General features: G+C 39.1%; 2 protein-coding genes across 2 annotated transcripts; one reads left to right on the forward strand and one right to left on the reverse strand.

Moving 5' to 3' along the window:
• LOC130930392 (transcriptional activator Myb-like) lies at nt 1–14,284 on the forward strand. Its single transcript, XM_057858316.1, has 10 exons — nt 1–148; nt 1,123–1,206; nt 4,282–4,381; nt 5,837–5,920; nt 5,987–6,207; nt 6,264–6,489; nt 6,570–6,671; nt 9,581–9,682; nt 9,748–9,951; nt 13,394–14,284. The coding sequence occupies exons 2-10, from the start codon at nt 1,181–1,183 to the stop codon at nt 13,424–13,426; spliced, it is 1,098 nt and encodes a 365-aa protein (XP_057714299.1). The 5' UTR covers nt 1–148; nt 1,123–1,180; the 3' UTR covers nt 13,427–14,284.
• On the reverse strand, nt 9,055–24,408 carry adhfe1 (alcohol dehydrogenase iron containing 1). Its single transcript, XM_057858315.1, has 14 exons — nt 24,323–24,408; nt 24,029–24,066; nt 22,029–22,087; nt 21,899–21,952; nt 21,659–21,813; nt 21,405–21,601; nt 21,253–21,330; nt 19,778–19,883; nt 19,563–19,715; nt 19,379–19,477; nt 17,098–17,176; nt 16,940–17,036; nt 14,709–14,866; nt 9,055–14,636 (listed from the first exon to the last, which is right to left on the reverse strand). The coding sequence occupies exons 1-14, from the start codon at nt 24,376–24,378 to the stop codon at nt 14,553–14,555; spliced, it is 1,413 nt and encodes a 470-aa protein (XP_057714298.1). The 5' UTR covers nt 24,379–24,408; the 3' UTR covers nt 9,055–14,552.
• Between the last annotated feature and the right edge of the window lie 327 nt (nt 24,409–24,735).

Genomic DNA, 24,735 nt, shown 5'->3' on the forward strand with positions numbered 1-24,735 from the left:
GCTCTTTGATGGGGTCCCGCAGCCGTTGGTAGTTCGCTGGACGTCAGTTACAATTTGGAGTTGGGTCTTCAATCGTTAGCATATTTGAAGTTATCTTACCTTAGCTTAGCCTAGCCACCTCTAGCCGCACGACCTCTTGAACTTTCTGGTGAGTTGCGTCATCAAACAAGTGTACGTCAAATGGTTGTCAGTAGAATAAACGCTCAGAGCGACAAAAGGCTTTCAACTTTCAAAGTCTTTTTCTCCCCTTCTTCCTAATCAAATCCGTTGAAATCTTATCAAGACACATTGCTGAGTGCTAAGTTAATCATTCGTGTTTTCAGTTAGAAATTTCACTCAATATTTGTCCCCTTTTTAAAATATATTTTTCACTTTCAAATAATTTATCTAAACGTCAGATTAAAAAAATAATAAAAAATCAAAGCCAATTTTGTGTCATTTCATAACGAAAATGTCAACTGCAGGTCTGGCGGATTTAATTTTCGATTAGAAACGATTTGAAGACACAATTTTATGAGCTAGTCAATGAAAATGAGTCAATATTCAGAATTTTGGCCACTTTTTTTTTCTTCAGTGGCCCTAATCATCTCTCGAAGTGAAATGAAATTTTGAAGAAAAAAAAAAGACGCCATCAGAGGAATGGCAATAACAGAATAGCAGTTTTAACATCTCATTGGCTATCATTGACGGTGCCAGACGACCACCCTCCCAATTCAAGTGGATTAAACGTCTACTCGTAACAAAAACTCATTTAAAGGTTCCAAACAATCCTGCTGTAATTGTGTCTAATTCAACCAATGCACAAACGGAACCTGAAACGGTATCGGAACCTGTTTCCACAAGTGGAAAATCGGAAGTTACTGTTGAACGTCGTTATCCTGCACGCGACAGGCGACCGCCTGATAGATTGGATTTATAAGTAATAAGTAATGAGGGAAAAACAGAAGGTTTTTTTTGGCATATGGCACTGAAAAAAATTAACTGACACACCTTAAGATTTTGTTCTTTTTTGCGTTAAAAATAATATCAAGTATGAACAATGCACAATTATTTTCATATTTTCTTTACCAAACCCTCTTCACCAAAGCAATCAAAGTTTCTGTTCGTAATTGTCCCTGTTAGTCAGGTGTCTGGGAGCGTCCCGCCCACCCTGCCTGCCCACTCGCCAACCAGCCACACGATGAGCGGTCGAAGCCACAGAGCCGGGTCAGACATCACCACACTTTACACATGCAACAGTGTTTATTGATCTTAAGCATTCCAAATAAGTAGTGTATATGGAGGACCAGGAATGCCGAAACTAAATTATTAATATTATTTAAAATGTGTTTGTAATTATTGCAATGTTTTTCAGTTTTATTATTAGTTTTTGTATTTTTATTTCAACATTTATTTATTATTTCAGTAAAAAAATACATAATTTTTATAGTATATGGAAAGAAAGGAATTAATCAATTACAACATTTGTGTGAAGATAATAATACTATGTCATCTGAAAAAATATCGCAAGATTTCCGAATAAGAGGTGTCAATTTTCTTCAATAAAATAAAATCGGGGCAAAAAGACATTTTTAAAAATACTTGTTGGTTCTTTTACTGCATTGTCTGCTTCTTTTCTGTCCCCCCAAAACTCCTTCCTGTTTGCTTCTTTTTCCAAATAAATAAAACGTAATGAACAACCACAATGGGAGTACATCAAACTCCCATGTGACACAATAAAACTGTTCAGACCAGGACACTCAAGATTCCCATTCTACGTGCCTAAACAGCTGAACAGGACAGGTAAAAAAAAATGTTACTATTTATTGTTTTTTTTTTTTTTTTTTTTAATATTTATTAATATAAATTAATAAAATCTTTGAGTGTTTGTTATTTTTATTTCAGCATCATTATGTTTTTTATTTATTGAATTTTGGCAGTCCATGAATGACAAAAGTATATCAATATTTATGTTTTATTTCAACATTTATCTAAAATGTATTTCTTCAATGTTTTTATTTGCAATTTTATGTGTATTTAGAATAAAATAATATTTATTAATTTATATACATTTCTTGTGGCGGCACTGCAGTGCAGAGTGGTTAGCACGTCCGCCCCACAGTTCTGAGATCAAGGGTTCAATTCCGAGCTCAGGCCTTCCTGTGTGGAGTTTGCATGTTCTCCCGGTGCCTGCGTAGATTTTCTCCTTGTTGTCCATTTTCCCCCTACATCCCAGAAACATGCATGGTAGGCCGATCTAACACTCTAAATTGTCCCTAGGCACGAGTGTCTATGCCGATCTAACACTCTAAATCAGTGGTCTCCAAACTATTCCACATAGGGCCGCAGTGGGTGCAGGATTTCACTCCAATAAATCAAGACCACACCTTTTCACCAATCAGGTGTTTTATTAATGTAATCAGTTGATTGCAGTCAGGTGCTGCTTGTTTTAGTACAAACCACATTGGTCAAAAGTATGCGCTTGATCAGTATGAACAAAAACCAGGACCCACAGCGGCCTTGAGGACTGGTTTGGAGACCCCTGCTCTAAATTGTCCCTAGGTATGAGTGTCTATGCGAATGGTTGTTTGTATCCTTGTGCCCTGCAGTTGGCTGGCAACCAGTTCAGGGTGTACCCTGCCTACTGCCTGTAGTTAGCTGGGACTGGCTGCAGCACCCCCGTGACCCTAGTGAGGATAAGCAGCTAGGACAATGAATGAATGAATGATATATGGCGGAAAACACAGACAAGAATGAAAAAGCAGTTTCTGCTCTTGCACTCCTCTTTAAAAGAAACTGCTGTATTTTAAGCCAAAACAACTGTTGTGTTTGATAGAACAATATGTCTGTTTGCTGCCATAGCAGATTCAGGGCACATGAAGCCCCCGAACTATTTTTAATTTGTCTGTTTTACCCTGCAAACCCCCGTTTACAGACGTCGCGCAACCGCTTTTGTTTCAACCCAGCTATAAAAACAGGCTCAGCAATTATATTTATTATTCAAAATGCCTGTCGTTTTTAGCTTAGAATCATTAATTCATGTCTAATATTTCGTAAAAAAAAATAAAATAAAATAAAAGACTTAAAAAAATTATTCACTCACATAACATTTAAACAAATGATGTCACAATGAAAAAAATGGTGTCTGTAAAAAAGTCACGGATATCTACCTAATAGCTATCGCTTAATTGTATTTTTTTGTTACTGTCGCATTTTCCCCCAATATTTTAGATGATAAATCATCGATCCAAACAAAACAAAAAAACATTTAAAAGGGTAAATATATTAAAAAGAAAATCTCGACCACTCCTTGATGTCTGCGATTTTTGCATCGCGACCCTTGTTATATTACCACGTTTCACCCATAAAATCCCAAAAATATCCGGCTGTGGCCATTCACAGCTGTGTCTTGACACTCAGTGATAAATGCTACATGGAGTTTTTGGATCGAAACAAAATAAGTACGTGATAATATCTCGGTAAAGTCATGGCGTCTGTAATTCTGCACTCGTGTGCTCTCACCTCCAGATAGGGTTTTGCTGTATAAATTTTCTTTTTTTTTTTCCAAAAATGCCCTCCTGTTCAAAATTTTTCTTCCCCCAGAAAATTGAGATTTTAAGCTTTCCAATGATGTATCACACATGCATATCAGACAATTTTGAAATTTAGCCAAATTGGGGGTCCCAGAGCGGAACTTCAAGTCACCTGAGTGTTTTCCGCCGTATACATTTTTATTTGAATTTTTATTTAAACATTTTTGTCAGCATTAATTTCAATGTCATTCATTTAAAAAAAATTAAACATTAATTTCAAGTTTTAATTTTATTTATATAAAGCAATTTAAATATTTCCATATTTATCAATATTTCAACAGTTATTTATTGAAATAAATATTGAAATTAGAGAAGCAATCTGAGGTAGCAGATGTCCACCATATATACAAGGGCCTGTGACCACTGACCCATGACCCCAAAGTTTAATGACCTCTTCCATATTGCAAATATATCCTACGAGCTCGGTAATATCCCTGTATTCGTTCTTAAGGTGCCTTGAACATGGAGATACGGAAACAAATGCATAATCTTCACCTTCCGTAGGTTTCATCTACCGGCGGAAGTAATAATAACAATTTAATGACACATTTATTCATTTATTTTTGGCATTCCTGGTCTTCAATGAGTGTACACATCCTAGACCCTGGAATGGCATTGGTGGCCGGCCCCCTCAATGAGCGTCCATCCCTTGTGCTGTGTTGTTTGGCGTGGTGTCGTGCGTTTTGTCCTTTTGCCCTTTGTGTGCCAGGGCCAAGCGATGCTGTTGCTGCTCGCCGCAGGCCAAAGACGATGGTCGCCGATGTTCCCGTTCGGCTCCGGCCGACAAGCCGGACTGGCTCAAAGAGGAGGTCAGTGTTAGAAGTTTTCATCGCTATCATTTAAAATGTGATTTAAAAAAAAGCACTCTTAGATATGGTTATCAAAAGTACCGTATTGGCCCGAATATAAGACGGCCCTGACTATAAGACAAGCCCCTCTTTTTCAAGACTCAAGTTTGAAAAAAGACTTTTTGAACACCAAATTAATTTTTATACACAAAATAATTACAGTACATCTGAAACAAATTATTATAACAATATATTTGAGAGAAAAAGCGTGTTATTTTGCCTCATTCAAATCTTAATATCTGAACATTTAAATATGTAAATTAAAGTGCAATCACATTTGTAAATGAATGGCTTCTGGTTTTTGAAATGTAAATAAACCAACCTATTGTGATAAAACAACAAAATTGCAATAACTGCATTAACCATCAAAGTGAAGTCTAACTGTAAATATAGTCTTGAAACAAATCTGAATAAGGAAAACCATTGCAATAAAATAATGCCAACTGGTTAAACTTGAGAGTAGCTGAGATCTGTCATGACAGAACATCGCTTCAATGATATCTGGCGCCATCTAGTGTCGTGAATGGGTATAATGTCTAGACCACGAATATAAGAGGACCCCCTCTTTTTCAGTCTTATTTCAATGCAAAAAACACACTTATATTTGGGCCAATACGGTACAGAAACCACTCTTAACTCGTCATTGACTGCAATACACATCAAATGTTTCATGCCACTGATGGGAACAGACGTCCAATCCATTGGGACCGGGATGGTTGGCATTGAGCAATCATGTTTCACCGCTATTAATGGCGATAGCTGTCCCAAACCAGTCAATGAGTAAATAAAAATACTAAATATAGAAAAATGAATTAAAAATACAGTACAGGAAAAAATGAGAACATTCTAAAAATGAAAAAAAGATAAAAATAATAAGAAATAAAAGCCCAATACTGAATATAAAATTTAAAAACCATTTTAATATTTGATAATAAAAATTTTGGATTTTTTTTTTTTTTTTATTTAAAAAGAATTAATCAGAAAGGTGAATTTTGGTTATTAACCCCATTAGAGCTGCAACGATTAACTCGAGTAATTCGATTAGAAAAAAGCTTCAAATGAAATTTTGCTGCTTGGAGGATTCTTTTGATTAGTGGCATTGAAATGGTTTGTTTTGAAAGTGTTTGCATTTAATTTTATTCATTTGGGTGGATACACTTCCCTCTAGTGGCAACAATGAATATGACATTGCTCATCTAACATGGCTGTGTCCAGCGGCTCCCTGTTAAGACCAACACAGAAACAATCTAATTTTTTTTTTTTCAGTCAACATTATTTAAATGAGTTTTCTGCACTAAATCCTTACCATTGGTCAAAAGTTTGAGACACTTTCTTATCTGACTGAATGGTAAAGTATCACAGTGCTTTTGACCACGAGTGCATTTTATTGATATCCCTTATCTGTGGCTGCATCAGGGCGAAGGCTCGGTGTCGGCATGGGCGCAGGACAAGTGCGTGGAGCAGGTGAAAGGCCCCTGGACGCTGGAGGAAGACGAGCGGGTGAGTGAGAGTGGGCGACTTTCGAGCTGACGTTCCGACGTGGCTGACAGCGTCGACGCGTGGCAGGTGATGGAATTGGTGCGCAAGTTCGGCAAGAAGCACTGGTCGCTGATTGCCAAGCACATGCGCAGCCGCAACGGGAAGCAGTGCCGTGAGCGCTGGCTCAATCACCTTAACCCCAAGGTCATAAAGAGCCGCTGGACGCCCGAGGAAGACCACATCATCTGCCAGGCACAAAGGCTGCTGGGCAACCGTTGGGCCAACATTTCTAAGCTCCTGCCGGGCAGGTAGGCCCCCCGATCTCAGCCCGTAGCGGTGTCCGTCTCACGCTGAGTCTCCCCAGGCCAGACAATGCCATCAAAAACCGCTGGAACTCCACCTTGAAGAGGAAGGTGCAGAAGGAGGGCCTTCGCCCTGTCCTGCGGCGACACCCCGACTCGGCCGCGCACCGCACCAGCTCTTCGTCCTCCAGCTCGTCCGACGACGCCTCTTCCACCTCTACTTCCTCCTCCTCCTCATCATCTTCCTCCCATGAACAGCCGCCGTTCAAGGCGGAGGCAGGCAGCAAGGTTGGTTGGTCAAGACCACAAAGGTGCCCCAAAGTTGGTGGTTCATGGAGCAACAGGTGACGGGTGAGCGTTACTTCCAGGATCACCTGATGAGCAGCGAGATTCTCAACATGCTTACTGAATGGAGCCCCCCACGAGGAGGTGACAACAAAGACCGAGACGCGATCTTGTCTCACTCGGAGGTAAGACTCGACTTCCTTGACCCGAGTTTGGCATTTAACCCTTTGTAGGGCACATATTGAACTTTTGGCCGCCCTTGACAGAGCCAGCCGTCCGATCCATTTTGACTGGGAGGGGTGATAGATAAATTGGACCTATATTATTGTCAATGGTAAAGAATGAGTTTAATTCTATGAATATACATACAGTATATTCAGTGGGGCAAATTAGTATTTAGTCAACCACTAATTGTGCAAGTTCTCCCACTTGGAAATATTAGAGAGACGTGTAATTGTAAACATGGGTAAACCTCAACCATGAGAGACCGAATGTGGAAAAAAAACCCATAAAATCACATTGTTTGATTTTTAAAGAATGTATTTGCAAATCATGGTGGAAAATAAGTATTTAATCAATACCAAAAGTTCATCTCAATACTTTGTTACGTACCCTTTGTTGGCAATAACGGAGGCTAAACGTTTTCTGTAACTTTTTACAAGCTTTTCACACACTGTTGCTGGTATTTTGGCCCATTCCTCCATGCAGATCTCCTCTAGAGCAGTGATGTTTTGGGGCTGTCGTTGGGCAACACGGACTTTCAACTCCCTCCACAGATTTTCTATGGGGTTGAGATCAGGAGACTGGCTAGGCCACAGGTGTCAAACCGATTCCAGAAAGGGCCAAGTGGGTGCAGGTTTGCTTTCCAACCAATGAAGAGGACACCTTTTCACCAATTAGATCTTTTACATGTGTAATCATTTAGACTTTGTCAGGTGCTGCTTGTTTCAGCAGAAAGTTCATTGGGTAAACTCTGCGTGTTATCGGTTGGAACAAAATCCAGCACCCACTTGGCCCCTTCTGGAATCGGTTTGACACCTGTGGGCTAGGCCACTCCAGGACCTTGAAATGCTTCTTACGAAGCCACTCCTTTGTTGCCCTGGCTGTGTGTTTGGGATCGTTGCCATGCTGGAAGACCCAGCCATGTCTCATCTTCAATGCCCTTGCTGATGGAAGGAGATTTTCACTCTCGATACATGGCCCCATTCATTCTTTCCTTTACACAGATCAGTCGTACTGGTCCCTTTGCAGAAAAACAGCCCAAAAGCATGATGTTTCCACTCCCATGCTTCACAGTTGGTATGGTGTTATTTGGATGCAATACAGTATTCTTACACTTTTGTCCCTGGTGTCCTTCGACAGCTCTTTGGTCTTGGCCATAGTGGAGTTTGGAGTGTGACTGACTGAAGTTGTGGACAGGTGTCTTTTATACCGATAATGAGTTAAAACAGGTGCCATAAATACAGGTAACGAGTGGAGCCTCGTTAGACTTCAATAGACCTCGTTAGAAGACGTTAGACCTCTTTGACAGCCAGAAATCTTGCTTGTTTGTAGGTGACCAAATACTTATTTTCCACTCTAATTTGGAAGTCTTTAAAAATCAAACAATGTGATTTTCTGTTTTTTTTCCACATTCTCTCTCATGGTTGAGGTTTACCCATGTTGACAATTACAGGCCTCTCTAATCTTTTAAAGTATGAGAACTTGCACAATTGGTGGTTGACTAAATACTTATTTGCTCCACTGTATGAATAACTGTTACCTTTGACCTCATTATCTTGTGATGTAATAACCTCTTCCACTTCATACTACAAACATATACTGCAAGATTGATAATAATCCCTTTATTCGTTCTCGTGTTATCACAAAAAATTGACCTATTTGATTTATGACCGCATTACTGCAGATGTAATCCCAGTTTCATATGACAGACATATCATGCAAGTTTGATAATAATCTCTTTCTTTGTACTTGAGTTATAACAAAATTCTTTTTACTGACCAGTCTGACTTCTCTACACCAAAATGTAATCAGCTCTTCTACTTAATATTATAAAAAATATCCTGCAAGACAATGTTGTCTTTGGCAGCCCTTTTAATTTTCGCCTACTATTTTGGACAAAAATACTTATTAGTCTTCGTCCTATTTTTTTTGTCATTTCAAAATGTGTTCATCTTTGTCTAGTTTTCGTCAACAAAAACTTTTCATCTGTAAAATCAAATTTTTTTTGTCCAAAAATACACGTAGTGTAGTGTAAAGTGTTTCCAACAATTTTGAATGAAGACATAACACTGACAGACGAGCACATATTGTAGGACAAAGCTGAATTCGTGATGACAATACGAACTCAGCCGGAAAACAGTACATTTTCACTTACGTCCGAGAGTTTAAAAGGATGCTCGCCACGCTAAAGTTTATGCTAATGCTAACACAAATGCTTTGCTAAAGGTACTAATTGTGTCTGATGCTCAGTCAGTACAGACCTTTAAAGGTTAAAGCAATATTGCATATTCTCTCTTACCAAAATAAGAAACCAAATCTTACCAAGTGTTTCAAAACAAGCAAGCCTGGAATGCAGCTTGAAGCACATCCTAAACACTAGTGAGGATGGTGGGTGGTGGTGGGGGCAGCATATCTCACATGAGTGACATGACCCAAACATTGCTACGATGCAGGCTGACTAATTACACGTAGAATAAGAAAATGCCCTACAGTATGATTATATGACACTGTCGCAGTTCAGATGTCTCATAATGTTTTAGTCTCACAAGACACATTTTTAGCTCGTTATCATCTCGTCATCGTAATGAAAAAAATTGTTCTGCGACGAAAGATTTGAGTTATCTTCATCACTGACGAAAACAACAACCCTGCAAGATTGATAATAATCCCTTTATTCGTTCTTCAGTTATTGCGAAATTCCTTTTTTGACCTCTGTGACCTCATAACCCCAAAATTTTCACACCTCTTACGGGCGTAGGTAAAAGTAGTCACATGCCCAATAAAGGCTTCAATAAAGGACAATTTTACATAAATCTGGATGTATGGCATTGGCCACCCAACTGTTGAGTTACATGATGCGTTTGTGCTCCAGGATCACCTGATGAGCGGCGAGATTCTCAACATGCTGACAGACTGGAGCCCCGCCCACAGCGTGGAGCACGGAGGCGCCATCGCCACTTCATCTCGCCCGGAGGTAAACCGCAGAGGCTAAATTCGATGGTGATATCCTGACCACCCGTGGCTTCTTTTGGTGTTCAGCTGTCAGAGGATGCCAGGATGACAGCGATTTCCCACGAGAGTGACGGGCTCCTGCAGCCGGCGGGTGGCGCTCGCCAAGGAGACGTTGGCCAAGGCGAGCTCTTCTGCTTCCCGCTGCTGGGGCAGGAAGTGTGGTGGTGCTTGCAGCCCGCCGAAGTGGCCGACGTGGCCGAAACGATCAGGATCAAAAGCGAGCCCTTTGAGGTAAAACGCGTAAAACGGAGGCGTCCAAAGTAATAACTCATTTGCTGCGACTTCATTTTTGGGAGGGCTGACAGTCGAATTGGATTGGAAAATCAAAACAAAAAATCTGAAAAGTTATACAAAATTAAAGTTAAATACGGTATATAAAATATAAATATATGTAGACAAAATTAAATCAAATTTTTAAAAAATCTGAACATTTCAAAAATGAAAAAGAAAAAGCTATATAAAAATGAATTTTTATTATTTCTTTTAAATTATTTTTAAATATTATTTTTGGGGGGCTGTTTTCCATTTTATGATTTTCCAATATTTTGTAGTATTTTTAAAGATTTTTTTTTTTTTATTTTTTTTTTAAATTTTTTTTTGTAGTACAGTGATCTCTCGCAACTTTGCGCTTCAAACTTCGCGCCCTCAGTCCATCGCGGATTTTTTTTCAATTAAAAACACAGATGAGCAGTCCCAAGCCGATTGCGTAGTCTCACTCTTGCTCCCTCCCTCTCCCTGCTCTTTGTTGGTCAGGCACTGGACTAGAGTTGCTTATTAAAGTTAAAGATTTGACAGATGTTTGTGTTTGATTTTTCTACTACTTTATTCTTGTTTAAAAATAATTTGATGGGACACTAACATGTTTAAAACTGATCATAATTATTACAATTGCTTAAAAACCATTTATTAAAACATACACTCACCGGCCACTTTGTTAGGTACACCTTTCCAACTGCCCGTTAACACTTCATTTCTAATCAGCCAATCACATGGCGGCAACTCAGTGCATTTAGGCATGTAGACATGGTTTAAGACAATCTCCTGCAGTTCAAACCGAGCATCAGTATGGGGAAGAAAGGTGATTTGATGATTGATGATTTTTGGGCCCCTTGGTACCAATTGAGCATCGTTGGAACGCCACAGCCTACCTGAGTGTTGTTGCTGACCATGTCCATCCCTTTATGACCACAATGTACCCAACTTCTGATGGCTACTTTCAGCAGGATAATGCGCTATGTCATAAAGCTGAAATCATCTCAGACTGGTTTCTTGAACATGACAATGAGTTCACTGTACTCAAATGGCCTTCACAGTCACCAGATCTCAATCCAATAGAGCATCTTTGGGATGTGGTGGAACGGGAGATTCGCATCATGGATGTGCAGCCGACAAATCTGCACCAACTGTGTGATGCTATCATGTCAATATGGACCAAACTCTGAGGAATGCTTCCAGCACCTTGTTGAATCTATGACACGAAGAATTGAGGCAGTTCTGAAGGCAGAAGGGGGTCCAACCCGTTACTAGCATGGTGTACCTAATAAAGTGGCCGGTGAGTGTATATATACTGTATATACTAGTATATATGGCGGAAAACACTCAGGGTGACTTGAAGTTCTGCTCTGAGACCCCCAATTTGGCCAAATTTCAAAATGGTCCTATATGCAAGTGTGATACATAATTGGAAAGCTTAAAACCTTTATTTTCTGGAGGAAGAAAATTTTTAAACAGGAGGGTATTTAAAGAAAAAAAACATTTTTAAACAGCCAAACCCTAACTGGAGGTGAGAGCACGCGAGAGCATAATTAAAGACGCCACGATTTAAAAGAGATATTATCACGTACTTACCTCTTTTCGATCCAAAAGCTCCATGTAGCATGTATCATCGAGTGTCAAGACACAGATGTGATTGGCCACAGCTGGATTTTTTGGACGATTTTATGGGTGAAACATGGTAATATAACAAGGGTCGCGATGCAGAAATCGCAGACATCAAGGAGTGGTCGAGATGTTCGTTTTCATATATTTACCCTTTTAAAAGTTTTTTTTGTGTGCAATTTTTCTTTGTTTGGATCGATTATTTACCAATAACATATCAGGGAAAATGTGACAGTAACCCAAAAAAAAAATTAAGCCACAGTTATGAGGTAGACATCCGTGACTTATTTACAGACACCATTTTTTTCATTGTGACGTAATTTGTTTAAAAGTTTCAAATATGCCAGTGAATAATTTTTTAAAGTCGATTTTTGTTAAACGAGATATTAGTCATCAATTAATGATTTTAAGCTAAAAATTACAGACAGTTTGAATATAATTACCTTCTTTTTATGGCTGGGTTGAAACAAAAGTGGTTGCGCGACATCTGTAAACGGGGGTTTGCCAGGGTAAAACGGACAAATTAAAAATAGTTTGGGGGCTTAATGCGCCATGAATCTGCTATGGCAGCATATAGACATATTGTTCTATCAAACACAACAGTTCTTTTGGCTTAAAATACATCAGTTTATTTTAAAGAGGGGTGCAAGAGCAGAAACTGCTTTTTCAGTCTTGTCTGTTTTTTGACGTATATATTAGGACTGTCAACATTATCGCGTTAACGGGTGGTAATTAATTTTTTAGACGCAATTAACGCACATGCCTCGCTCAAACAGATTAAAATGACAGCACAGTGCAATGTCCACTTGTTACTTGTGTTTTTTGGACTTTTGTCGCCCTCTGCTAGCGCTTGGGTGCGACTGATTTTATGGGCTTCAGCACCCATGAGCATTGTGTAATTATTGTTATTATTATTTTAAGAACTACAAGTCTTTCTATCCATGGATCGCTTTAACAGAGTGTTAATAATGTTAATGCCATCTTGTTGATTTATTGTTATAATAAACAAATACAGTACTTATGTACCGTATGTTGAATGTATATATCCATCTTGTATCTTTCCATTCCAACAATAATTTACAGAAAAATATGGCATATTTTATAGATGGTTTGAATTGCGATTAATTAATTTTTAAGCTGTAATTAATTAACTGATTAAATTTTTTTATTGTTTGACAGCCCTAATATATATAATATATATAATATAATATATACATAATCTTTTCTAAATTATACTTTGGGGGGAAAAAAAGGGAAAAACATGTCTTATATGTATTCCCATTGCTAATAATACATAGTAATAATAAATACATTGAACACACACAATTTTTTTGGGGGGGGGGGGGCTACTTCACGGTTTTTCACTTATCGCGGCGGGTTCTGGTCCCCATTAACCGCGAAAAACGAGGGATCACTATAATACTATCTTGACTACTTGTGTATTCCTCTGTTGTTTTTCAGTCATCTAGGGGTTAAATATTGAATACATTTGATATTCTTGTTATACATGGTTGAAATTATTATAAAAAGTAAAGAAAATAACAACCATGATCGCTCACTTTATCATATTGGATTGGATTATTTTATTTATGTTAAACAATATGTACTAAAATTCTTCTGTTTGCTACTTTGATTTTCAAATGTAAGGTTTTGACTCCTGAGCTAAAGGAGAGACACTGTTTGAATGACCAGCTCTATCTAGTGTTAACTCTGAGAAGTGTAACAATGTAGGCTGAACTCAAGCTTCTTGTTTGGGCCACGCTTTGAGCAAATTCTCTTTTGGCTGACCTAACAGAGAGACGTCACGACGGACGGAGGCTGCGAATAGTCATGAAGCGTCATCGCGAGGGTCACGCCTGCTTTTTGACAACTCTTTTGACTGTAATTTTGCTCAAGTGAATGAATTTGGAAGTAAGCCATGTGTGTAAGTATCGTACAATTGTTGCTTTTTTTTTTGTTTGTTTTTAAAAGGACTGGACGGGTTGTTCATTGCAGCTTTTTATTGATTTCTTGAGCAGGAACATCTCTTTAATAGACTCCTTTTAACTTGGAACAACAAAAATGGAAGCTTTTAAATAAAGCTGAGTATCTTTTTATTTTGATTGATTGATGGAGAATCTCCACTTTTATATATCTCAACAAGAACTGTACACAGATTTCACTTCATTGAACTAAAACTAAATGACATATTTAAGGCTTAGTAATTGTTTAGGTTCCCCCCTTGTCTTATTTGGTGATGATTTATGATATTTGACTGCATTAAGTGACATATTTCAGGCTTAGTAATTGTTTAAGTTTCCCGTTGTCTTATTTGGTGATGATTTATGACATTTGACTTCACTGTCATATATTAATTGTTTAGGTTCCCACTTATTTCATGATGATTTGTGATATATTTGACTTCAGTGATTGACATATTTGAGGCTTAGTAATTATTTAGGTTCCCACTTGTCTTATTTCTTGATGATTTATGATATAGTTGACTTCAGTGATTGAAATGTTTAAGGCTTACTAATTGTTTAGGTTCCCACTTGTCTTATTTCTTGATGATTTATGATATTGGACTTTAAAGTGCACTTCAAGATTTGATTTGAAAAATTCAAAACTTCATTTGTATCAAATGTTTCCTAATAAAAAAAGTGCCCCAAAAATAATGTTGGAGTGGATTTCCCGTCATGATCCGAGACGGAAGTAAATCTGTGGCACTTGAGCTTGAATTTGAATTTTTTTTTCTTTCCACCATTGGAATTTGGCGGCAAAACCCCCCCCACACAATAATGTCAAAAATCTGGTTGCAAAAAACTCAAGTCACAAAAGTTCAGGTACAAAAATTTCAGTTACCAAGAAAAAAAATTGAATTCTTTGTGACAGAATATTTTGCAAGTAATTTTTTTGCAGCTGAATTTTGATGCTGAATAATTTCAATTAGAAGTTCAAATTCAACCTCTTCTATATTAGTAGAGCTTCATGGATGCCTCGAACAGACACGTCAAGTCGTCCTCGCTGTGCTCACGAGGAGAAAGTTTAGTCACGCGCTCCTGAAAGGTAACACAGAAATAAAACCTTTCAGATTGGTGGGGAAACAGAAGAGGAGCGTCCGTCTGTTCCACCTGCGGAATAGTTCCTTTGACCAACGTGGGGATGTCGTCTTTGTTGTAGCCCACGGCGGCAAGCCCGTCCTCCACCTTCAGCTCTGAAAGGAAGTTGCGCAAGGTGTCAGCCAGTGCAGCACCTGCGTCCGCTCTCTTCACGCGACCCACATCAGCACCTGAAGACAACGAGCATTGGCCCTCATCGGTTACGGGAGATGGTGATCAGTACGTCAGATGGTGACCAGTGATCCCCAACCAATGGGCCGGGGACCGGTACCCAGTCCATGGCGCATTTGCTCCAGCGCCGCAGATTGTTAATTGTTCAGGACCGCAATCTGGCCTGTGCCTCTTGACACATCAATATGCCTGTCTACTTGTATTGACTAATCCGTGTACAGATTTGTGTACGTCGCCCTCTAGTGGTTGGCCACCATTACTCGGGTGTTTGACTGACGCTGGGCTGCTATAGGTGTGCCAACAATGTAAACAGTAACGTTAGTTGCTGTTGGCTTTATGCTAGGGTGACCAAACGTCCTTTTGCCCGGACATGTCCACTTTTTACATCCTATCCGGGGCGTCCGGCGGGGTTTTATAAATTCATTAAAATGTACAATTTTTCATTATTTTTCACGGGATCAATTAGCGTGTGTTGAAATTGACTGACGCTTTGCACAGAATACTACGGTACTGTGCTGCCTGTGACATGTTCCCAGAGAGCCTGCCCAGTTGTTAAGACTTTTATGATCAATACGTTAATAATCAAATGCTCATGTACCCAAAAGAATAATTAAGTCAAAAATACATTTATTCTATCTTGGATACAAATTTGCACATGCATGCGCAGTCACAGACCAGCTTTATCATGGCGTCATTATTAAACAAACCATCACACCAAGAGCTCACAAGCTATCAGTATGTACACTTGCTGTACTGTTGACGTCTGTTGGAGTTTTGTACTGGTGTGATGTGTAAAATCTCTTATGGTGTGGCATCGTTGCGCTGCTAATGATTGTTAACTTTTATAGCAATGTTTGATTTTTGCGTCCGCTACCAGTGCTTGCTAATGGGGTAGCGGTCAGTGAGCTAAGCTGCACTAGGCATTAAAGGAAATGGAGCTTTGAACTGCTGCGTTTGGAAACATGCTGGTTGAATTGTTTGTCAAATTATTTGGGTTATTGTTTGTGTGCAATCTAGAACATTGAACGAGAATAATAATTGAGTGGGAATAACACTTTGTCAATGACAATTGTATTGACAGTAATGTATAAAAAAAATAGTTGGCACATAGCCTACTGCGTGTGTATTGACTGGACAACATTTCCATGGGTCTGCATTATATTTTAATGAAATAGCTATTAGCTATTCGTTTTTGAACAACTTCTGTGTAATAATGACGCTATGATTATATGGAAGTAGATTTGTGTATTATTCAATCAAAAAAAATTGTTGCAATCAAAAAAAATTGTTCAAAGAAAACAAGTGCTTGAATGCAAAAATAAAACTATTTTCGTATCCAGACGGAGGAGGCACACTATTAAATATATTAAAGTGATAAAGCATCTTTGAGTAAATTTCGAGTAAAATTTAAGTATCTCGAGGCCGAGCCGAGTGTCCTCTTTTTTGGAAATCAAAATATGGTCACTATACGTCGCTATATGTATGCTGCGGGTGGCACACCTCAGCAATGGCGGATGGGGTACTTCCGGTCGTTTTGCTCAGCATCTAGCATCTAATTTTTATATCTATGTGCGCTTGTCCTCTTATGACATAGGCGCATCAGATTTGTTCCCGGAAATAATAAGCCCAAATGTTAGAGAAGATGGCTGAAAAACGGACATCTTTTGACAGCTTTTTTGTTACGGGGAAAAGGCCACCTGCTGAGCCAGCCTGCAATCAAGTCCGTTCTTCATAATATATGGCTAGAAGCTGGCAAACGAGGCAACAAAAGTGAATGCACTGAGACCATCATACCTCGTGGCGAACCGTACAGCTAAAACCAAGAAACCTTTAACGATTGGAGAAGAACTCATTATGACTGCGACCAAGGATATTTGCAGTCAAGTTTTAGGAGTTACGTTTTCCCTGCACTTAATGTTCGTTTTTAGTCCAAGTTGTGTTATTTTATATTTACTGTAATTTTCTGCCACACATTGCCGGTCTCTGATAAAAAGGCCTACATCACACCGGTCTATGGTGCAAAAATGGTTGGGGACCACTGAGATACGGAATGCGATTCCGACGACGTGTACCAAGGATTTCGGCGGCCTCCAAATGGCGCTCTGGACATGCGGGAGCAGTGAAGCCGAAAACAGCCGGCGCTGTCAGAACCACCGACAGTCCGTGAGGCTGGCAAACACGATATATCACTGTACGTCCTTCGGCTGTGACTGTGGTGAGTCTTACTGACCACAAGGGGGTGCTCCACATTGTATCCATCTGCTTTATGAGTCTTCACATTCCCTGCGATGGGATAGGACATTCCGTGACTGCAATGAGACAGGACCAAGGTTGGGAATGAAATGAAATGAAGGAAAACAAAAACATTTTGACTGAAAGAAAAATGGAAAATAAACTATTTGCCCCTTTATAGGGCAATCATGTTAAATCATTGGCGGCAATAGACGTCCAATGCATTTTGACAGGGAGCGTGGTAGCAATCGAAGAAAATACCCCAAACTCAACAGAAAGTGACCCTGACGCGTCCCAAAATTACTCGGATGGGACCTGGAAAAGCCCCAAAATTAACACGAAGTGACCCGAAAATGCTCCAAATCAGGGGTCCTTTTGTTTTTTGCTCATAACGCATCACCACATATGTTGATCACACAACATAATTAACTTTTTTTTTAAATGCTACAATCTACCCACACTAGTGTTGCAATCGACTGGTAGATCGCGATTGACGTAATGATCACCCCTGCTCTAAAACATCAGGAAGTGACCCGCGGGAGTTTACTGACCATCAGATTCATTCACACAAATTGCATTTTATAATTCATTGTTATAGAAAATGAAAGACAATAATAGTGACTAATAAAAATACTTGTACAGTTAAGAAAATAAGTATTTGAACACCCTGCTATTTTGCGAGTTCCTCCACTTAGAAATAGTCGAGGGGTCTAAAATTTCCATCGTAGGTGCATGCCCACTGTCAGAGAGATAATCTGAAAAGCAAAATTCAGAAATCATAATGCATGATTTTTTAACTACTGTATTTGTGGGATACAACTGCAAATAAGTATTTCAACACCTGAGAAAACAATATTTTAATATTTCGTCCAGTAGCCTTTGTATGTCATTACAGAGGTCCCACCCATAAATCAGGTTTCTGGGCTCTCCCTGAGAAACACGTAGTTTGAGCTCCCTCAAAATGTTTTCTATTGGGTTTAGGTCTGGAGACCGGCTAGGCCATTCTAGAACCTTGTTATGCTTCTTACGGAGCTACTCCTTGGTTTTCCCAGCTGTGTACTTTGGGTTATATTCACGTTGGAAGACCCAGGCAGCCTTGTGGAGGTGAACAATTTTGTCTCTGGTGTCTTTGGACAGCTCTTTGGTCGTGACGATGTTACAAGTTGGAGTTTTACTGATTGTATGGGGTGCACAGGTGTCTTTATGCTGCTATTGACCTCAAACAAGTGCATCTCATTCAGGATAATATATGGAGTGGAGGTGGACTTTTAATCGGCGGACTAACAGGTCTTTCAGGGTCAGAATTCTAGCTGATAGACAGGTGTTCAAATACTTATTTGCAGCTGTATCACACAAGTAAATTGTTAAAAATCATGGATTGGGATTTCTGGATTGTTCTATTTAGATTCTCTCTCTTACAGTGGACATGCATCTACGATGAAAATTTCAGACTCCTCCATGATTTCTAAGTGGGAAAACTAGCAAAATAGCAGGGTGTTAAAATACTTGTTTTCTTTACCGTATAACAATAAAATTAAGTGTATTCAATATTTAGCCCCTTAATGGCTGAATTTACCTTTAACAAATATACATTAAAAACATTGGGGGAATAAAAATATTAATTAAAAAATAGATATGTATAGTCATTTAAATTAAAAAATAAAAATAGAACTTTGGGGTTAGGGTGTCATAAAAAGACTGAAACCTAAATGAATTAAAAATGAGAAAATTAAAAAAAATAAAAAAAAAATAAATAAATATAAATGTATTATTTTGGGGATTAATAAATAAAATAAATAGGATGAGTTTATATTTATTTTCTTTCATTTAAATTTTAAAATTCCCCCCCAAAATCAATGTTTTATTTTACCTATATGTATATATAGATTTTTCAAATATAATACAGTATTTAAAATGTTCAATTAAATTAAGATATTTACCTTTTATTTATTAATTTTTAAAATCTTTTATTAGTTTTTCACTTTTTTAGCTATGTTTTTCAATTGAATTTTCTATACGTACTACATTTTCACGAACTCACTGACTAAAATTGACGCCGATAGACAATGGATGCAATCGCCGTCAATGGCAGTGAAACACAAACATTCCCAGTTTAAATGAATCCGATGTCTATCATTGTCAACGGCAGAAAACGAGATCATGTTGGCCATCAAGGTGGTACTAGCCAAGTATTCTTCGAGTTGTACTTCCAACAAGATTTTTAAAAACCTCTGCCATACGTTTCAGTGAATCCAAAAGTTGCTTTTGTGGTGCCTCACCAAAGATGGACACCAGCATTCCCGAATCCGATGCCGGCGAACACGCTGGCCAGGTGCATGCTGGAACGAGCTTCCACGTCCTCCGGGTCATTCACCGCCCTGAAGGCGGTCAGAAAATAAGCACAAAATATATAATAATACAAATAATATAATATAATAATATAATACAAAAATATAGCCTTACCGTTTCATATATTTGGCGACCACTCGGAGGGCATGTCGTGCCCACACGTCGCTGATAGGGTTGCTGCCTTGGTAGGCGGGCCTATGGAGGGGGTCGGGAGGGCAGGGGGCGCGGCGGTGGTACGGCAGGGCGGTGTACGACTCCAGCGCGTGGCTGCAAGAGCGGAAAAGAGGTGAGAGTGGTCGTTGTGCGAAGATGGAAAGGAGGGCGCTCACCAAAGGACGTCGAAGCCACTGTTGGCGGCAACTCTGCTGGGCATGCTGAGAGTGTGGAGGGGGTCCACCACGCCCAGGGTGGGGCGGAGTGCCCGGCTTGCAATGCCTCCATAGACAAAAATGACAATCATTTGTCCTTTTCCTACTTGTTGAACTCATTTGCCAGTGTAAATCAGTTGGGCGGCTATTTTTGTCAATGGCAGGCAATAGTTATAACTCTTCTAAGCCCAAACTACTAAATGATTGACAGAAAATTTAAATTCTTTAAACTTTAAGCCTTTAACGGTTCCTCAGAACAAACTAAAAAATATTTTGATCTAATTATTCATAAATTTGTATCATATTTATGATAAATTAAATCACAATGCTCAAAATTCATGAATCAAATATGGTTTTTATAGATAGGGTTATCACTCTTATTTATCTTTTAATTTTGGTTCAAAATAGGTTCATTTTTGGTCATAAGTGGTGTGAATCAGGATGTTTTGAATGTAGTTAATGGTCACAAGGTCCTTTTTTGGTTTATTTAAAAAAAAAATCTGAAAAATGGTCAAAAATAATACATTTTTGGGTGCAAAATGTAAAATTAAATTTAAAAATTGCAAGTTTTTTAACCAAAACAGTTCATTTTCAGTCCAAATTGGTTACTATTGTGTTTGAAAAAATAATTTTGGTCCGTGGTGGACTACTGTTCAAAGATTGCCAGTTTTTTTGTTTTTGTTTCAAATTTGTTGATGTGTTATCTTTTTTTTTTTAAAATAAATACATTTTAAAAAGATTAGTTTTTGTCCTACAAATGTTAATTTATGGTACAAAATGGTTAATTATTGGTCATAAGTTGTCTTTTTTGGTTTGTTTAAAATGGAAAAAAAAAAAGATGCAAAATGATACATCAAAATGATACATTTTTGTCTACAAAAATGTTGAATTTTTATTTGAAAATTGTGAATTTTTTAACCAAATTGGTTAATGTTTGTGTGTATATAGTTTTCGGTCAAGAAATGTAAATTCTTGATACAAACTCGTTAATTAATGGTTAAAGATCCAAAATTTAACATTTTTGTCGACAAAAATGTTAAATTTATATTTTAAAATTGTGAATTTTTTAACCAAAACAGATAATTTAATCTTGTTTTAATTTCAATGTGGTTTGTCTATCAACTTCAAAAGCAGCCAATTAGTTAAGTCTTTCAGTGCCATTGACGACGATAGACGTCCAATCATGTGAATTAAATTAAAACTCTTTAAATAAGTTTATGAATTTATTGTTTGTAGACGTCCAATCCATTTGAAATGGTAGGCTGCCGTCCTTCCCACTTCAAATGGATTGGACCGTCTAGCGCCATCAATGGCAGCCAATGAGTTAATCACATCACAAGGAAGGACTGATAATCCGCTTTACTAGCGTTTGATTGGTTAAACCACTAAAATGAAACTTCCTTACTCTCCACCAATTAGAGATGGGCAGGGCTTACCCGTTTTTGCCTTCAGGGGCTCATAGTCAAAGATGGCCACGCCCGTCGTCTCGCTGCCGGTGCCGGCGGTCGTCGGGACTGGGGGGGGCGGATTCAGAGTTGGCCACGACTAATAGAGACACATTGCCGCAGCGTGGGCGTCGTGCACTTACCCGCGATGAGCGGCTTCAAGGCGCCTGTGACGGCTCGGCCTTTCCCAATGGGCGCGTTGACAAAGTCCAGGAAGTCGGCGTCGGGGTGAGACGAGTACAGGTTGGCAGCCTTGCACGTGTCTATCACGGAGCCCCCGCCCACTGCCACAAAGGCGTCAAAGTTGCCCCTTTTGGCAAAGGCGACGGCGTCTAGGAAGCTGTGGAGCGAAGTGTGAGAGTGGCGCTTCGGGACAGGGTTGAGAGGCATGTCTCACCTGCTGTCGGTGGGCTCTACGCGGACGCCATCGTACATCTGGTACGCCACACCACTGGTGTTTAGAGACTCCAGAACCGCCTTGACGGGCGGCAGATCGGCCAGGTTGCCGTCTGTCATTATGCACACGTTGGCGGCACCCAAGTTCCGGAGGTCCTGCCCAAGTTAGGCATTGAATGATCATGCAATAGACGTTCAATCCATTTAAATTGGGTGGCGGTAGCGTGGTCGATCGATTTACCATGCCGATTTCTCTGCTGACTCCTTCTCCGTATCGGATGTTGGAACTGGCCATCTTAGAATGAGAACAAACACGTCACAAGCCTGCGTTTGGCCGACAAGACGGCCGAGGCGAAGGTGGCACGCATTACCTCGAAGGCGTAGTCCGTTTGGCGCGTTTGAGGTATTTGACGCTGACCGTACACCGAGCCTGTAAGAGGCATAAACCATTACATTATGTACATTATGCTATGGAATAAAAATGAATGAATATACAGTATAGTATACATTACTTCCCTCTAAATGAAAAAAAGAATACACAAACTTGCTATTAAATTAGAACAGGTTTACAATGTTGCTTCAAAAAAACAAAATATGCCCACATGTCACAGGTTATTGTGTTAAAAAGTAGGGATGGGCAGTGGTTACTAGTTTTAAATGCGATGAATCGTGTGAGATTAAGTGCATTCTGAATAATAATTGAAAAGTAGTACTCTGCACGCTTTTATTTTGAATGTAAAGCCATTATAATGAAATAATAATCTGTATTAACCCATTGGCTGCCACTGACGGTGAGAGATCTAGATAGAACTAGGTTAGTAGTTAATAAAGAAATGCCACAAACTTTTTAAATTTGGGATTTAATCTAAAACAAAAACAAAAAACAATGACTACACTTTTTATTATTCTTTTTTTTCTTAATCTATTTTGTTAAGACTAAACCCCAATGAATATTCTTTTCAAAGTCCTCAATATTTCATCAAGGACTATAGAAATTTTACATTCATTTTTTTAGGGGCGAGAGAACATGAAGTCGATGCACAACAACAACTTTCATTAGCCACACAAAATGATGCGGCGGGCAACATCAGGCCCCCGGGGCGTCATTTTGACATATGTGATTTATTTGTTCTTGATGCAGTTTTCATCATTTCACAACTGATACTACACAACACTGGTATAGTTTTAGCAAGCGTGACAACCAACCCCGTTCACCCCAATTTCAATTGATATGATGGCATCAGTGGCGTGCACGGACAATTTGGGGGGCAGGTGCTTAAAGGGAAAAAAAGTTTTGCAGCGCTACATACTGTAACTCCCAGCCCAAGTGCCTTGTTAGAACACTGTGAATTAATAAAAGAAAGAAAATACATTGCAGATGTATTACTTACTGTATTTAGATATTTCTTTATATGTATGAAGAAACAACTTGCTAACCAAACAACTAAGGTTAAGGGGGCCACACACATACACTCCAGATTTGACTCAATATGTGTGACCTCTACATAGGGGATGCAGGCGGGGGCGTGGATCAAAGTTATTAATTCTACATGCTGCTCCTGCTGCAATGAATTTGCTGCCTTCGTATCCACGCCGCACCTTCACGTTGACAAATTATGGGCGGTACGCACCTCACCGGATGGCGTGTGTTTGCGCGTTTGTAAGACAGGCACGCTCAGTGATTCTGGCTGCGGCGCTTGGGAGTGCTTTCAAACGCATTACAGTGATCCCTCGCTACTTCCCGCGTCAAACTTCACACCCTCAGTCCATCGCAGATTTCTTTTCAATTAAAATAAAAAAATACAGATGAGCTGTCCCAAGGCGATCGCCAAGTCTAACTCTCCCTGCTCTTTGTTGTTCAGGCAATGCACTGGAGTTGCTTATTAAAGTTAACAATAATTAATAGACGTCTTCTGTTTGATCTTGCCACAGATCCCTGGAAGCCACAGCCTCAAAGCGCCGCATGCGTCAATCATTGTTTAAGTTGTTAAACAGTTGCTGTGACAACTCATTTTGTGTAAGTGAGGAGATGGCGCAGAGTTGAGTGGACACACTCAATAAAGCATTTAAGAAAGACAAGCATTTTTATACTTAATTCTTGTTTAAAAATAATTTGGTGGGACAGTAACATGTTTAAAACGTAGAATTATTTTTAAGTGCTTAAAAACCATTTATTAAAATATACATGAGTTTTTTTGTTTGTTTTGTTATTATTATACTTTGTGGGAATAAGTAAAAAAAACATGTATTTTATGTATCTCATTCCAATGCTAAATCTGAATAAATACATTGAACACATGTGTGTGCACACGTATGGATGGCATATAAGACAACCCATGAATAATGGACTTTGAACCTTATTAATGTTTACCTTGGTGGAAAGTGTTGGAGTGGGCGGGACATCTACACCTGCACGCACACACACACACCCACAATATGATGACGTCAATGTTGCCATGGAGACGTCAATCAATCATGACCTATGCCAGAAATGACTGCATTGTTACATGTCAACCCCGCCCCAAAAATCTTTTTTGCAGGCCCTTTTCTGGGAAAAGTGAGTGACGTCAGGTCACATGACGTCAAAAGTTGACTGAAAAGTGAGCTTACACGTCACGCTCGGTTTGCAAACGTTCGTAAGTTGGAAGTTTTTCTTCGTACTTACGTGGCACGCTCGAGTTGCACCAACAGACGGACGACTCGCTCCCGTGCCGCCGCCATCTTGATGTGAGAAAGTGGACGTAAATATCCCCTGACGTCAAACAAGCGTCTCTTCAAAATAAATGTCCGAAGGGACTCGGTCCAACTTAATTTTAGTTGATTATTTCAGTTGCTATAAGAACCACAAAGCACTAGCCTTTTGTTTTAGCGTAAAAACATATATTTTTCTTTACTTAAAATTGTCATTTCTCATTGTCTCGGATGATTATCTACTTTTTGACTTTTTCCTGAGGTAGTTTCCTTTAATTCCTTTTTTTTTTAAACCAGCATGACTTCTTTTTTCCCCTGCTTAATCCTTTCAGGGACAGTGGTCGCCCCCGTTTAACTCTTTCAGGGACAGTGGTCGCAAATCGCTGC

Source organism: Corythoichthys intestinalis, chromosome 14, assembly GCF_030265065.1.
Source record: "Corythoichthys intestinalis isolate RoL2023-P3 chromosome 14, ASM3026506v1, whole genome shotgun sequence".
NCBI lineage: Eukaryota > Metazoa > Chordata > Actinopteri > Syngnathiformes > Syngnathidae > Corythoichthys > Corythoichthys intestinalis.